Source organism: Macadamia integrifolia, chromosome 5, assembly GCF_013358625.1.
Source record: "Macadamia integrifolia cultivar HAES 741 chromosome 5, SCU_Mint_v3, whole genome shotgun sequence".
NCBI classification, from domain to species: domain Eukaryota; kingdom Viridiplantae; phylum Streptophyta; class Magnoliopsida; order Proteales; family Proteaceae; genus Macadamia; species Macadamia integrifolia.
In genome coordinates, this window is record NC_056561.1 from 43,185,700 (window position 1) to 43,202,594 (window position 16,895).

At 37.8% G+C, this 16,895-nt stretch overlaps 2 protein-coding genes across 2 annotated transcripts; both read left to right on the forward strand.

Annotated features, from left to right (window-relative positions):
- The first annotated feature begins 1,428 nt into the window (after positions 1-1,428).
- Positions 1,429-4,564, forward strand: LOC122080326 (probable WRKY transcription factor 75). Its single transcript, XM_042647274.1, has 2 exons — positions 1,429-1,930; positions 4,248-4,564. The coding sequence occupies exons 1-2, from the start codon at positions 1,494-1,496 to the stop codon at positions 4,423-4,425; spliced, it is 615 nt and encodes a 204-aa protein (XP_042503208.1). The 5' UTR covers positions 1,429-1,493; the 3' UTR covers positions 4,426-4,564.
- A 7,163-nt stretch (positions 4,565-11,727) lies between these two features.
- On the forward strand, positions 11,728-16,876 carry LOC122080151 (SUMO-activating enzyme subunit 1A-like). The gene is made up of 3 exons (XM_042647058.1): positions 11,728-12,070; positions 12,197-12,248; positions 16,109-16,876. Exons 1-3 carry the CDS (start codon positions 11,988-11,990, stop codon positions 16,328-16,330), a joined length of 357 nt encoding a protein of 118 aa, XP_042502992.1. The 5' UTR covers positions 11,728-11,987; the 3' UTR covers positions 16,331-16,876.
- The last annotated feature ends 19 nt before the right edge of the window (positions 16,877-16,895 follow it).

The window sequence follows — 16,895 nt, forward strand, 5'->3', positions numbered from 1 at the left end:
GTCTGCAATCTTGCATTGCATGTCCTCTAGAATGCATGGAACATCGACAACAACTAATATTTTGTGTCTTCTTTTTTAACGACACATATTTTGGGTCCTTTTGGAAAGGTGTTTACAAGGTGCATCCCTAACGTTTAGGACACTCCAAAGTATCATTTGAAGTATTATACTCTCTTTCATTCTTACATATTCTCTAAAACTCTCTCTTCGATTTTTTCCTGTAAGTGTTTTATACTCTTGTCTTGGTTGATAAAGCACTAGACGTAACCCAATATATAAATGCAACAACTATGCGAGGGGACTATTAGGGTTGTTTCATTTTGGAGGCTAATTCGTTTTATCTGGATTACATCATAGGAGTGTCTATAGTCTTAGAAAAGTGATCAGTGGCATGACGACTCAACCTCACTGTTTTTTCTTGACATTTCAGGTTTGATTATTACAGTAGATGATCATCAGTAAAGAAAAAAATCTAACTTCTACTAATGACATAATAATAAGACACTATTAAATTATTTTGAGAACTCTTTTTTACTCCTACATTAACTTTTGAAAACAAAATAAAGTAAAGGACAATCGAAAGAAGGTTACAACTTCTTATGTCACCATATTGAATTGATCGAATTAGTCGAGCCCAATTTAAATTTTTATCGATCCAAGAAAGATTTCTAGGATTTAATTATGCTCATTCATCCATTCAGGCAATTCTGACTGAATCAAAATCTATTAAGGCCTATCCCATTTCCGATACTCCTTACTTAAAACCTTCCTAAGCATTTTTTTCTTATTATTATTTATAATTCTTATACAAATTCTTTTTATTATTTTTAAATCTCAAAAAATATTTTACAGACCCTAATTATTGACCTCAAGAAGATACTTGTCCAAAAGGTTCAAGTTATTTACCTTACCTAATTTTTTTTCTTTGCCCATAATACCTTTATTATTCTATTATATTTTTACAACTCTATCCACAATTACTATCTTAACCATAATTATAAGCCGCCACCATTTTCCCTTTCTCTCTCTCTCTCTCTCTCTCTCTCTAAACCAACGGCAAATCCATCCGATCCAGACCGATACAAACTGATTCAGAGTCTCTCTCTCTCTCTCTGTCTCTCTCTCTCTCTCACACACACACACACACACTCACACACACAGATTAGATATGGTTGCTTAGGTAAAGTATGAATTAATCACATTCTAACCTTACTACCATTTTACGTGCCGTTTACGACACATAATATATCTCTCCATTTTATACCCTAAAATCTCATCTTCTCCTCCTTTCTGTCACTATTATGTCACAGGGCCACTCCAAGCTTCCAATCCTCTAAGCATATTCAAATTGGACCGTTAGCCCATTAAGCCGCCTCCACCTTTATTTTTCCAATTTTTCGCACTTCAGACCCCACCTATAAATATATATATTTGCACTTCTATCAACCATCGATCGCTTCTTCTACTTCTTCTTCTCCCTCTATCAGTCTCTCATGGACAATTACCCAACCATCTTCTTCCCTTGTCCCTCATCGTCAACATCAGCATCACCGCCTTCTCCTTTCTCTTCAAATATGGTAAAACCTAATCCATATACTTTTATAGACGTTCATGGCAATAATAACCATAATAACCCAACTGGGTTGTTCCAAGGATGGAAGAAGGAGACGACGGCGGCGGCGGCACCGGTGGCCCCAGCATCCGATATCTCACTTTCACAGCTGACTAGAAACGATTCATCCCATGGAGGGAGCTCTAATGGGTCCGCCGAGCAGAGTGAGAAGAAAGTTGCAGGTAAAAAGAAGGGCGAAAAGAAGATTAGAAGGCCCAGACATGCTTTCCAAACAAGAAGCCAAGTTGATATACTTGATGATGGTTATAGATGGAGGAAATATGGACAGAAGGCTGTGAAGAACAACAAATTTCCCAGGTTGGTTTCATTTTCTTCTTCTTCTTCTTATTTTCTTTCCATGGTTGGTGTTAATTGATTTAATGAATAGTAGATTTTGATTTTATTCATTTACCTTATTATTATAGCTAGAACCCCACCCACCAACCATTGTTCGACTTTACTAAAAAGTAGATTTCCACTTGTCTTATATTAGATGTATCAAAGATATATATAAATTATTAAGGATATATATCCCTTCTTTATTAATCATTTCTTAAATTATTTTAGATGCAGATCCTCAATGAAATATCAAACTCTTAAATTAGGAGTTCACTCCTGCTACTGCTAGGAATGAATAACAGTAAAATAATGATAGCAAAAGGAAAACGAAAGAGAATCACACATACAAATAGAACATGAGGATGGGATATATACATCCACAATTGAGTGGTTGATAAATCAAAGCTTTCACTATTCTGATGAAAGACTTATGAGAGCATACCCTATATAAAGAAACCCTAATCATTGAAAGTATAAAACTGAGATCAGCCTCACCAATACAAATATCCTTCCTTGGGTGATTTCTTTGAAATAGACTGTGATCACCCTATTCATTCATTTGAATCCTTTCATGCTATAGTTTTTTTTTTCTTTCTTTTTTCAAGGGCTCTCAATATAGTTGCCAATCAATTAACTCTCTCTGTCTGTCCAAACAAATTTGCCACCTGTGGATGGTTATTGTCATGGTTTCAGTTCCTTGCATGTTACACATTCATTAGGTGCGGTTCAGACTTTGAGTAATATGGTTACTTGAGTCAATTCGTTTAGCTCTTTGTTGTAGGAGAGTCAAGTATACATACCCGGCCCCAGAGGCCAATAAGAACATTCTTGTTTCCTTGACAATACAATAGACAAGGAGGTAAGCATATGATATTTTCCTTTATTTCCAATTTTAGTAATGGAAGGAAGGATTTCATATGGTTAGACCACGGTGAGATAGCTTAATCATCACCAAGATTATCAGAAACAGTCTCTCGATATTCTCAAGGTAAGACTGCATAGTTCTCATCCCCAGACCCTGCACATGCGGAGCCTCGTGCACTGGGTACGCCCTCCCCCCCCGCCCCCGCCCCCGCCCCCGCCCCCTTTTTTTTTTAATATACAAAAATAAGTAAACAAAACATATAGTTTAGAAGAAGGGAAAAAGGTTGGGTATGTCACTAGTATACCGTGTGGCAGCACCTATTGTGTCTATGTTTCTCATCCCCTTTTTGAAATGACTACCATATCGTTCCTCAATGATATCCCATCATGTGCCCCCATTGGTGTTGTCCGCTAGCTTATCGTATACCGGTGGTATACCTATTCCTCTCCTGAAGAATTATCAAAGATGTGAATTATAATTACTAAGGTGTCCCCTAGATGATGCCTAGACATCTAGACACCTTGGTCGCCTTGTGTTTAGGCCTCCTCCAATGCCTTGGGTCACCTAACGCCTCCTCCAATCCATATTCGTGAACATAGCATAAGCAAAAAAGAAATTAGGATTAGAACATTTATGATAGTTTTCCTAACATTGAAAAGTTTTTGATATGCATAGTTCATCTTTGTTCCACTTAAATCTAACTTGAGTTCTTTGTTAGAGAAGAACAATTACAGCATCATATTATGGTCTCTGGTTCTCACAAATATTAAGAATCACCCCATTGAAGGAATTTGAAGTTGAAGACAAATTATGAGAATCAGAAATGACTGATGACCTCTTGGACTAAAGTCAAGTAATTCGTTGTTTGTTCATTAATTTGTGCACTACTATGAGGGAGAGAAAGTTGGAAAGACCATGCTTTACTTCAGAGACTTGTACATTTATGGGAAAAATTCTCAAGAAACAAGAATATATTTTATTTTTCTAGCCCCTATTCTAGTATTTTTTGAATTATTCAAATATTTTGAAATTTTTTAACCAAAAAAAATTATATACATTTTGAAAATTTTCAAGGACCCAACACCGAAAGATATTATACGATCAGAAGTGATGATTTGATTTTGTCTTTTTTTTTTTTTTTTTTTTTGGTGAAACATTTTCAAAATATTTGAATAATTCACCCCATGCAATTAAGAATCACCGCATTGCATGAAGGAATTTGAAATGGGAGAGAGAAAGTTGGAGAGACCATGCTTTGCTTCAGAGACTCATACAATTATGGGAAAAATTCTCAAAAAAAAAGAACAGATTTAATTTTTCTAGTTCCTATTCTAGTATTTAATGAATTCAAATATTTTGAAGATGTTCAAGGACCCAATACTGAAAAATATTATATGATCAGGTAAGTGATGAATTGATTTTTTTTTGCAGGAGTTACTATCGGTGCACACATCAAGGGTGCAATGTGAAGAAGCAAGTCCAACGCCTATCCAAAGATGAAGGGATTGTTGTCACAACATATGAAGGGATGCATACACATCCTATTGAGAAGTCTACAGACAACTTTGAACACATATTGAATCAGATGCAAATTTACACTCCAATTTAACTCTCCTTTTTTTTTTCCCTCCCCACCCCCCCTAGGATTGTGGAATTTATAACATTAGTTTGATTACTACTTGTAAAGTTTGTGACATTAGATTAAATACTCAAACACGGAATAAAGTTGTGCAATAGATCCAGATATATATAGAGCAAAAAAATTAGAAAAAATAAATAAATGAATTTTTTTGGGGGGGGTGGGGTAGGGGAGGCTTATGAATGGCAGCTCATTTGGATAAGCTTATCTGAAAGACTCAAATATCTATCATGTGGCAAATGAGACCCACATTCTGTATATGGGTATCATTGCATGCATGTTAGGTTTCATCTTAATTGGGATTTGCCAAATGGAACAATAAATGTTAGAAAATCTAGAATATTAATTAGGAGGGTGCATGCATATACACAATCGGTTAAAAAGTAAAAAATATAAGTTATGAAATATGCAATTTATAAGGCTGGGCACTCAGCAGAGTGCCCAGCATGTGTCACTCTCTCCCTTCCCCTTAGAAATGATCCTCATGCCTCTCCCATATCAGCCCCCCATTGGTTTTGTTGCTAGTTGGATTTAGCGATATACCCAACCTTTGCTCTGCTAAAAGTTATGACTTTTAGTGTATATTTTCAAGACTTTAGTACTTACATGAATAACTCAAAAATTAATATAATAAATTTTTCTCTATGTAAATCCATGGTTGGGGGAAATTTTATTCATCATCTTGGGGGAAAAAAAGAGAGAAAAAAAATGAAATTACATTAGGTATGAGATCCTTTGGAGAAGAGGGTTCTCATGACCATTTAGCAAGACCATGAGCTTGCAATTGGCTGCAAAATCTAAACATAGTTTGGAGAATTTAATAAGAAAAAAATATAACGAAAGAGGTTGCAATAGATATCAAAGGTAAAATGGAGACTCTACCTTTTCGTAAGTAAATTAACATAAAATAACATATAAGTAAGCTAAATTCTTGACTTTTGAAGCAATTAGAGTCAAATGGAGAAGACTAGTGATAAAGATAAACTTAAAAAGATATCTCACATTCAACTTCCTTTCCTCTTAGCCAAAATTGTTTTATTTCTGCCCCTCTCTCTCTCTCTCTCTCTCTCTCTCTCTCTCTCTCTCTCTCTCTCTCTCTCTCTCTCTCTCTCTCTCTCTCTCTCTCTCTCTCTCTCTCTCTCTCTCTCCAACACTAATAGAGTTGGTGGGACTTTCCTCTCTTTTTAAGTTATTATCTCGCAAAGAAAAAATATATGAGAATCTTCTCTTAGATATTTTAATAAGAAAGGAAACCCTTATCTAATCTTTGTAGACATACTTAATACGAGTTGAGGTCACATGCATGTACGTTCACCTGAGCATAACATTTTAGATGTCAATATATATGCTACTTAATGTCGTTTTTAGGGTGATCGAAGAGTGATATTGTAATACCCTACTTCTTAAACCCGGTCTGATTACTCAGTTGACCCGGGTTAACTATGCAGGACCCGAACTGGAAAGAGTTAAAGCGGGCTCCTTATGGACTATGATGGCAAGGGTGACCTTAAACACCGACTAGCCCGACAAGTCCGAGCCAGTGCCAGAAGAGATGGGAGTACCCTAGCCGTGTACATGCACCTATCATAAGGCCATGTACGGATAAAGCAGGTATTGTAGCCGTATATTAAGGTGTATACATATATTACATCGTATGCCAGGGGTGGGGTTGGCGCCGAGGCCCGAACTCTGTCGAAATTCCAAGTTTTGGCCCTCAGATGGGCGGACTGGTGGGCGGACAGGTGGGCGCACCCACCCACCTGAGTGACCCATCCATGTGAACTATTTAGTTATTTAAGAAGTATATATACAGCATTTATGATTTTCTTTTCTTTTCATTTATGACACTCGTACGTTGGTGAGGATAGTAAAGAGGAGAGAGAAAAGAAAGGGAAGAAGAAGGGAAGAGAAGGAAGAGGAAGAAGAGAAGGATTTCAGCGGCGCCGAAGCTTAATCTTCCCATTCTGGCGCCGGAAGAGTGATCTTCAATACTAGATCTACATTTAGAGGTAAGCAAAGTTGGGTTCCTTAAACATTCACCATACCCAAGTAAAACCCTTGATTCGAGTAGGGTTTCTTGAGATCTTGTAAATCCCCTTTGAGATGATGAATCTAAGGTTTAATAGATGATTTATGTGTTGATCTTGAAGGATTTGAAGAGGTATCGACAAGGTTGGAGAAGCATTGTGGGTTTGAAGTGATTTTGAGGGTTTGAAGGTGTTCTTGAGCAAAGAAGGTAAGATGGCTTCCCATCACTTGAATCTAACCTAGATCTAGGTTAGAACCATCCTATAAGACATTGAAAGTGTGAATAATGGGTTGGGAAAAGCCCCCATTTGAATCCCCAAAGAATGGAGGAAGTTGGGAAGAAACAGCAAGTTTTCCGCCAAGACCGGTGGGCCAAACCGGTGGGCCATCTGGCCCGCCTGTGGGCACCCGCCTGAGAGGGCAGGGCCTTCGGGCACAACCGGCATGCTAGATCGGTGGGCCAACCTACCCGCCTGTCCAAACCGGTGGGCCAACCGGTGAGCCAGACAACCCACCTGTCTGACCCACCTGTGGGGCCCCGAATGTGATTCTTACGTCCGATTGGACCCAAATCGGACGTGCGACCTTCTTTTAACGTTCTAAACATGATTTTATCATCGGATCGTGTTAATTTTGATTCCAAAATGTTGAAGTACTAACCCCACTCAATCATGTTAGGTTCACCAAATCCTACGCTTCTCACGCCGAATCTCACCCGTACCGAACGGGAATCCTTGTACACTACAGGTAAGTGGGGAGAGGACGTTTGACTTTGTTTCAAGGCATTGTTTTGCATTCATTTAAATGTATCTAGTCTAGTCATGCCATCATGAACATGCTATGTAGATTAGTCATCCTCACATTGTTATGCATGTGTGTTATGTTTACTTTCTAAATGCCAAGTGATGAGATGCTTATGTGATGAATGTTGACATTATGGTGCATAATGCATTAATAGACTAGATGCCGTAGTCGGCTTGGACACAAGTGCATTGGTGGCTCGTGGTATGGGACGCGGTGGCACTATGCAATCGTACTATTATCATATAGGAGCATGCGGTTTAGGATTTTCACCGTCCCGTGCTACGACCCTTCCCAACAGGGGTTAAGGTGTTGGGTTACCATTTGGGGGGAAGCAGTGGTCGCGATTGTCGGGTCACTGTGGCTGTTAGACATAACGCCCAGCGGGTCATTAGGACAGTCGGCACCTTTAATTTCAGTCATTTACTTTTCTGTTGAGAGCCGGTGGTCAGCATGTTTTTACTTTTTCGAGTACTCACGGTGGGCCTTCTTCGACAGCCCTATGGGTGTATCGCGGGATGGAGTTCGCGGCTCATACCTGGAGTATACGCGCACTGTGACTGCAGTAGCACTATACCAAAGACTTAGTAATGTTGCTTAGGTGGATGTGATTTAAAATGTATTGCATGACATGTAGTGCATATGATTGTGTTTTGATGTGTGGACTGCTGTGTGGTCTATCTTACCACTTGCTGAGCTAGTGAGCTCATCCCACGTGTGCACCCCTTTTTAGATGATTTTACAGGTCATACATTTGAGGAGCACGGGGTGGGTCCCATGGTCGAGTTCCCCGAAGAGGACTGGTGGGCCCCTGAGGAGTTAAAGCACGGCACTGATTGCCCGTGCGAGAGTTGTGCTGCGGGACCGCAGTTCTGATGCCGAGCTGAGCTCCACTTTTGAGGCCGAGCTGAGCTCTACCATGTGATGCCGAGCTGGGCTCAAACCTTGATGCCGAGCTGAGCTCTAGCCTTGATACCGAGTTGAGCTGTATACTCTGATTTTTGTTGGTTTCCTTTATGTACTTGATATGTGAATTGTACTTTTATTGTGTAAATATCATGCCTTCGGGCCCACATGTATATAACTATTGTATCACAATTCGGGTATCAAGTATTATGGGAATATCCACAGGTAAACCTAGTCTTCCACTGATCTGATAAGTTTTTATTAGTTGTGTGTATGTTGTGGTGGAATGCAGTATCAGATGATCCTGGCAGGTTTGGATTAACCGGTGTTAACCAGGTCACTGGCCCGATTCAGTGTGAACGGGGTGTGACAGATATATATAGAAACAAAAGGGACATGTATTGACACATGAAGTATACATTCAATTGAACTTACATGCAAAGGTTCTGAACTCAGGCTTAATACTCCCCTCATTGAGGAGCTCCCTAAAAGTAAGGAATTGGATAATAATCCACTCTCCACTAGGTGTAGTTTTCTTTGTAACCACATCCTACCACTTCTCTCTTGCTCATCCTTTTCTGTTTTATTATAAACTTAGGGGGAGGGGGAATCATGGTAATAACATATATAGTGGTAAGCCCAATAATGTGATTATAGGGCCTAAGAGCTCCAAAGGGAAGTTAAACAGAAGCACAGATGAAGTGAAAAACCACAGATGACTCCAATTTGATTATCACCATAAAAGTGGCAGTGTGATGTATACCAAATCTGATTGGGAAAGCACACATGACCAAACTGGTGCACCATGATCGGTTGGATACCAACCAGGTTAATTTCTTTTAGGGTGTGAAAACAATGATATGGTTCAAGATGGTAGTGTACACAAATGGTGTAAACACAAAGAATGGTGTTCATAGAATGATATATGCATACAAGCAGTGTTCTCTCTCTTTATAGATGAAATAAAGGTCCTATAATTTCTTAATTTTTTTTCTTATCACATTAGTATTGAGGTGAAGAGTACTATGCTCTAACCAATGGGGTTGGTAGCCTAGTAGTGAAAATGCTCTCAACCCATCACCACTTGAGTCGGCTGGTTGTGGGTTCGAGTCTTGGCATTGCCCACTATTGCCCATTGGTCCTGTGGAAGCGCCGCTTGCCATACGGGGACTATGATCATTACTATGGAGCACACTTTTTTTTTTTGGTAATGATGAAGCACCCTTTTTTTATTACCAAAAAAATGAAGAGTACTATACTCTTATGAGTCGATCTCATAAGGAGAGAATTATCTTGTTATCTAAGAATAGGGTTTTTCCTTTTTATTGTTGTTTAGCCTCTATACTGTGTAAGGAAGCCCACTTATTTTGGTGAACACTGATAAGAGAGAAGTTATAATCCCATTATTATTATAGTAGAAGTTTTACCAGGACTAGATCTCCTGGTTTTACCTTCACAGTGAATAAATTTTCACTTAAAAATCTTTTTTTTCTTGTTCTTATTTTTTTTTACTTTATTATTTTTATGTATATTGTACTGTTGGATGTTTCTTCAAAAACTAACACAAATGTTCCATGCTTAATTATATAAGCTGGCTGCTCAATAAGCTTAATTGGATGGAATTATATATGGATTTGAATTGCCTATTCCATGGATCTACAAGGGCAAGTAACTCCACGAGTTGTGAAGGTATTTTGCTATGGAAAAGGGTTTTCTGAGCCTAAGGTATATACATAGATTATTCTATTATTTTTAAGAAAAAAAAATATCAATATATGTAGAGTATCCTGCTTACTCATAGAACCCTCACCCTTTTACGATTTAAGATTTTAGAGGTATTGTGAATAAGATAGTTACCAATTTAATGTTTCTTTCATGTAAATACCTTAGGGTGATATCTTTAGGGTATCATTTTGATTGAGAAAAATGGTTTTAAAGTTTACTAAAATTGGCAACTTATTAGAATAATTACCAAATTATAACATACATGCAAAAATATCAGACCATTCAACTAGATGTGGGATATTTATATGGTTTTTAATATTTAGACAATAGTTTTACAAAAAAAGATTATTGTCACGATGCTAACGTGTTGATTCTTGTGCATGTGCTAGCACTCACGTCTCACACAAAGACGCCATACTCTCCCCCTCATTAAAAATCGCCTCCTACTGGACAATTCAATTTCCCACTTCCTCGTGATAGGAAATTGCACTATGGCGTCATAGGATCCTATCCCATATATATCTTTATTCTTCATCTGATCATTTTGAAATGGAATAATGTTACTGCTCTATGAATTTGGGTCCGACTGATTGAACTATCACAAGAGCTAGTTATCTTCATACAAATAAAATTGATAAATTACAATAATCAACTTCGAACAATAATAACAACAACTGTTTAGTGTAGTTGGTGCAGTGATTCGTAAAGTCCACGCTCTTTAGGAGGTCTCAAGTTCAAGCCTATCAAATAAAACTTTGAATGATAATGGAAGACCTATCGACAAATATAACTACCATTAAGTAGCATCAAAGCTAGCGTTGCATCTTTGTTCGATTTGGTTTAAAAAGAGTAAAAATGTAATTAGTTAGTTTTTGGTTTTTGATTAAAAGCGATTGGTTTTCGGTTTAAAAAAAGTAAAAATGTAATTAGTTTGTTTTGGTTTTTTACTAAAAGCGGTTTTCATCAAGTCGAATAAAGTGCAACCTGTGTTAATTGAACAGTACCTAAACCTACAATCATATGTCTTTTGTTGAGTCTTTTGATCGAAAATTAAACAATAATATTAAGTTAAGCTATCTAACTAATATTGTAATTCCTTGATCACAACCTTCCTATCCATAGCATTGTAAGCTATGGTCTTAAGCGTTCTAACTAAACTATTGTTAGGCTTTATACCAAAAATTAACATTTGCATAAAAGAAGAGCATTTTTCAAAAGTAGATGTAAGGTGATCCATGGCCAACGAAAAATACTATCATGTCTTTGTTGAGTTGTATGAAAAATATTTCTTATAGATTTCTTTGTTGTGTTGTGTTGTGTGAGAGGGGTTGAAACTTGAAAGGTACCAAATTGGATATTTTGAGGCCGTATCTTCATAAAATTATAATTCACTTCCCAACTTTATTTGTTTCAATTGGTTATTTCCACTTAAATCAAATTTGAGTCAAATTACCGAGATCATGTACCAACCATATAAAAATAGAATACATAAACCAAATCGACTTGATTTCGGTTTTGAAATTATAAAAATTATTCAATGTTGGTTCGTCTCAATTTCTAAATTTGAATCTTGATATCGAATTGAAAATTTGAACCGAATCAATTGACACCCTTGCAGATAAGCAAGGTACAGGAAAGCTAAAATGTCAAAATTTGAAACCATAGGTCGCTTTTTTCTTTTTCAAAAGAATCGCAGCCATGATGTGCGTCTTTAGAGTAAAATTTCAAAACTGAAACCCGACTAAAAGGATTAAAGGTTCAAAAGATGAACCCTCGCGAGTTGCGACATTTACTTTGGAGTAAAGTTGATTCCCTACTACCCTGGGGGGCCTGGACCACTGCACAGTCTTCACTGACAGAGCTAATCTCTCAGCAAAAGCACCCTTTCCCCTTTGGCTCTTCCCAAAGGATTAGCGTTCAACTAGTGGTTCTGCACTGCTACAGTAATCTGTAATCGTTGTGGGTATTAGGGTTTTCATTTTTCAGTATTCATCTTCTATATTCGGATTTTTTGCAATCCTCCACTGTGATTATATTCGTGTCCTGAGGGTACAAGCGGGTTGCGGCTGATAATGGACGGTGAGGAGTTGACAGAGCAAGAGACTGCTTTGTATGACCGCCAGATTCGTGTATGGGGTGTTGATGCGCAGAGAAGGTATTTGGCTATATGTTCATCTTCTCTCTTTTTTATTATTTTTGTGGTTTCGTAAATTCTGTGGTTCTTGAGGTTGGTAGATTTTAACCTTTGTCTGTTCTGAATGTCATCGATGTTCACTGACAGGTTGAGCAAATCTCATATTTTGGTTAGCGGAATGAAAGGAACTGTTGTTGAGGTAGTTCTCTGACTTCTTGTTGCTGTTGTTTCTTTAATTTGCCGGAGTAAAGTTCAAATTCAAATATGAAGCGTAAGTGAATATGGCAGCATAGGATGGTAAAATTTATTACCAAGAAACTGAAATTGCAAATATTTTTATTAGCTGCTCAAACCTGTATTTTGGTTTGCGGAATGAAGGGGGGAAGTTGTTGAGGTAGTTCACTGACTTCTGGATGTCATATTCATACTGTTGTTGCTGTTGTTCTTTGATTTTTTGGAGTAAAGTTCAAATTCAAATATGAAGGGTAAGAGAATGTGGCGGCATAGGATATTAAACTATAGGGAAAATTACACCTCCCTCCTGATGGAGGATGGCCGGGACGGTAGGGAAGAAATCCCTGAGATGGCTCTCAGAGTTGCAGGGGAGAAGGAGAAATCACACTAAGAAAGGGGGGGAAAGAAGAATCATGCACACACGCCCGCAAGCTTCACAAATACTCAAACTCAATTCATCTTTTCAATCTATCTAATAACTTGGATTACATGCCCTTATATAATAACTGAAAATTAAAACTTGCCTAGCAAAGTCTAAAACTAAAATTAGTAACTTCAAATTACTTCCTAAATTCCAACTAAGGAAATTAAAAACAAAATAAATTCAAACTGGTAATTCCTTGACTATTAACTACCCAAATTAAAAGATTGCAAGTAATCCCCATATAAAATAATATCCTAAATATCCTAATGAATCCAAAAATCCAATCAGACCCGGTTCATCTCGATTGAGATTGCCTGAAGGGTCAACCCGGTTCAACAGCATCGATTCTGCATCACCTCCCCTGTAGTTTGCCGAAATTACACATGGATCCAAGGGTTTGGACGAATTACACTCCCTTCCCCTACACTTTTTAAGATTCTTACAATTAGGTCCAATCCGTTAGTCACCATGAAATTGTGACTGTTAATTGGTGGCGTCAGCTTACATAATACATTCTAATGCCGAAAATGCCCTTATATACACATGAACTTACCAATATACCCTTCCATTAAAAGGGACAAAAGAGGGTTTTTCTCCTTCTACCTGCTTCACTCTTCTTCAACCTACTTTATTCTGCAACTGCTTCATGCTTCTTCAACCCTCCTGCTTCATCCTTCAACCTGCTTCCATTGAGAAGAAGACATTTGCATAGAGCACCATGGATAAGATAAGAGAAGATAGCAGCCTCGACATCCGTAATTTTCCTCCGTCATGTCATGTTCAGTCTTTCTCTTTTGTGTGATCTTTTCACTCTTCATCTCCTGTGGATAGTTGTCTTGTCCAGAATTCCAACATTTCGGAATCCGCCCTTTCAAGGTTTGGTATTGTCCAAAAAGAAATTGGTCCACGCACCACTTCATGAATATCCGAGATCACAAATAGGAAGATTCAGTCAGAGTCCATGCTATTAGAATGGTTTTCAAAACAGCACAATCTGGAAAACCTTCAGGCATAACTAGTTAAGTTAGTAATTTTATATGTTCAATAAACGAATTAACTTTTTCTCCCATAGTACCGAAAATAGTCAAAGAAACGGGGGTCTCTGTTGATTTGTATTGATTGAGACTTAAAATCACCCAACCACACATCCTCAGAATCTCTAGAGCCATAACAATTAAGAGCTCCCAAGTCTAATTTCTAAAGCAAATTTGCTTATAAGAACCCTAATTATTCCAAACCTTAGATGAAACATATCTTAAGCATCCTGAACACATGTGTCAAACAATGGATGAGACCCCTCAGATAATTGAAACTGCCAACCACACCAGACCCAGAACCCCCACACTTTCAATGCCCAATCTAAAGATGGATGGAACAAAGTAAACATAAATATTCAGCAGAGCAACAAACTTGATTAATAAATTCCCATCCTAAAAGGGCCCCCCTCCCCCCCCAAAAAAAAAAAAACGCAAACCCGCTGGGAAGTAAAACAGACAAGAACCCTCACAATGTAAGAGAGAGCGACATCAGGGTCGATGCTTTCGTCGTCGTCCTAGTAATCGCAAGCCTCACCTTCTTCTAGCTCAGTCTCTTCCATCTCTCCGGCAACACCAAACCCTAACCCCTTCCTCCCATCCGTACTCCCCAGTAAGGGCATCAAAACCGCTCAAATTCCCCACCCAAATTGGTCTTATCCTATTAAGTTTTTTTTTTTTTTTCATTGAAGGGTAACATCGTGTTTTGAGGTTTAAAACTAACAGCATACTAACACTGTCAAAGCTAGGGGAGGGGGCGTAATTCGTCCAAACCCTTGGATCCACGTGTAATTTCGACAAAGTATAGGGGAGGGGGACGTAATTTTCCCTAAACTATATTATCAAGAAACTGAAATTGCATATTTTTTTTATTAGCTGCTCTACCCCGTATGTTTGTTAGCGGAATGAAAGGAGCAGTTGTTGAGGCGGATGTCATATTAATACTGTTCTTGCAGTTGTTCTTCGAATTTTTTGGAGTATAGTTCAAATTCAAATATGAAGCATAAGCGAGTATGGAAGCATAGGATGGTAAACTATATTGTCAAGAAACTGAAATACATGTATTTTTATTATCTACAAAGCTGTTTACCCAATTTTAAACCGTTCAGCTCCAATCACGCAAAATCGGAAGCTTGACCACAATGCATGGAGCTTGATACATGAATGGTGGTGTAGAAGATATTCCCACTAAGGATGGTTTAGGAATAATAGGACTGCTTGATGAATTGTGAAGTTCTGACTCTTGATGCTCTCTGCACGAGTGCAATATACCTTACAACAAATCAGTTTAGAAAGCTGTATGGATTGATCGTTCTTGCCGCATTTCATGTAAGGAAATTGACTAGTCTTGTGATGAATAAAAAGAAAAACCTCGAAATTGCTAACTTCATTGTTCTTCATGTTGGGAAAAACTTACTTGAGTGGGCCGTTTTTCTGCCATGCGGATGATGATGTGGCAATTTTGACCATTCGATAGGTTATACTGTTATAGGTAGTACATGGTTTGTATTAGCCACTTGTCGAATTTTAGAGCCTAATTCAATCAAATACCCTCCCGTTTACTGGCATGGTTGAGAAAATGTTTCAGTGTCAACCAAGAAACAGCATGCAAAACACAAAGCATTCAACATTTCGGTCAAAATTTAGGGTGAAATTTTACATGTGAGGGGACCTTGGGGTCTGCCTGTCCCACAAAATTTGGGCCCCATCCAAGATATTTAAGTTGCTTTGATAAACTTATCAAGGGGCTCTGTTCTGAAAAGTTTTACCCTACTTTTTATTACTTTATATATAGATAATTGCATACAAACCAGCTTTGTATGAATTGACCGGTTAAAATGAGTTCTAGGGTGAAAAACTGAAATAAGGTGTTTGTGAGTTATGAGTGTTGGATTTGGCAAACATTAAAAATAGGTCATTGGAGAAATACTGAATGTATTTGTCTTTCTTTCAAAAAATTTGTACTTGGGCTACATTTGTTTCTAGGTAAAATCCATGCGAAAGGAAAATTTTCAAGTAAAATCCTGCCTTTTTGTACTGAATTTATCAAAAGATTTTGTTTTCAAATATTTTATCTAGAAACAAATGAAGATTTATCACCAAAAAAAAAAGAAAAAAAATAAAGGAGAGTGAGAGTAGTTGGAGGGGGGGGAGAGATGGAGAGAATTGTCATTAGAATCCAGAGGTATGTGATATTGATGTTGTGTGGTTCATGCACTCGTTGGAAGCATGTATCAAAATTGACCTCAGTGCTTGTCATTTTTTATTTCCATCTGTACTTAAAATGTATGATAGTTCTTGATGTTATTTTCTTTGAGAGATGGTGTATTTTAGATTTACTTATTGATCTATTTATCATTGCCGCAGTTTTGCAAGAATATTGTTCTTGCTGGAATTGGTAGTTTGACCCTGATGGATAACAGGCTGGTCACAGAAGAAGCCCTTTCTGCAAACTTCTTAATTCCTCCTGATGATAATATGTACAGCGGGCATTCTCTTGCTGAACTTTGCTGTGATTGCTTGAGAGATTTCAATCCAATGGTCCATGTTTCTGTGGAGAAAGGTGAGTATCTACCATACCTCATGTAATTTTATTTTAATTTTTGATCAGTCAAACCCGACTATGGGATTATACAGTATAATCTTCCATTCTTGCATAAAACGAACAAGCTTATATAAAATGTTTCTAAATGGATCTAATGTTGGACCGTTCTAGCTTCTGTCCTGGCTGTCGGTTGTCATGGCAGCCTAACAATAGGACAATCAAGTCCAACATGTTTTTACTATTTTATTAATTAACAAAGGGTATACTCAAGTCCAACATCTTAGCACAAGAAATATGGATTTTTATGGTGGTCAAGGGACTAGCTTATAGTGTTGGATACATGACATTTAAGCTAACTAACCCACGGTTGGTGGTCATACCGTCTGATCTAAATATTTAGATTTTGGGATGTTTTATTGACAAGTCAATGATTTTCATAGGGGACCTCTGGTGCTTAGAGACATACAGACCACCCAGGCCTAGTGATCAACCATTCAAGCCTGGTTGTCTTATCTGAGGCTTAGCAATCATGGACTAATCTGTTTTGTTGTATTGCTGACCTCTTGAACCTTAGGTAGTTTGAATAGGCTGTAGATTAACTGCATGACT

What these genes read in the sequence shown, in the direction of transcription:
- LOC122080326 (XM_042647274.1), top strand. Translation starts at nt 1,494, where the DNA reads ATGGACAATTACCCAACCATCTTCTTCCCTTGTCCCTCATCGTCAACA. An exon ending in AAGAACAACAAATTTCCCAG is followed by an intron (nt 1,931 to 4,247) that starts GTTGGTTTCATT and finishes TTTTTTTTGCAG; the next exon opens with GAGTTACTATCGGTGCACAC.
- LOC122080151 (XM_042647058.1), top strand. Translation starts at nt 11,988, where the DNA reads ATGGACGGTGAGGAGTTGACAGAGCAAGAGACTGCTTTGTATGACCGC. An exon ending in GGTGTTGATGCGCAGAGAAG is followed by an intron (nt 12,071 to 12,196) that starts GTATTTGGCTAT and finishes GTTCACTGACAG; the next exon opens with GTTGAGCAAATCTCATATTT. An exon ending in TGAAAGGAACTGTTGTTGAG is followed by an intron (nt 12,249 to 16,108) that starts GTAGTTCTCTGA and finishes TCATTGCCGCAG; the next exon opens with TTTTGCAAGAATATTGTTCT.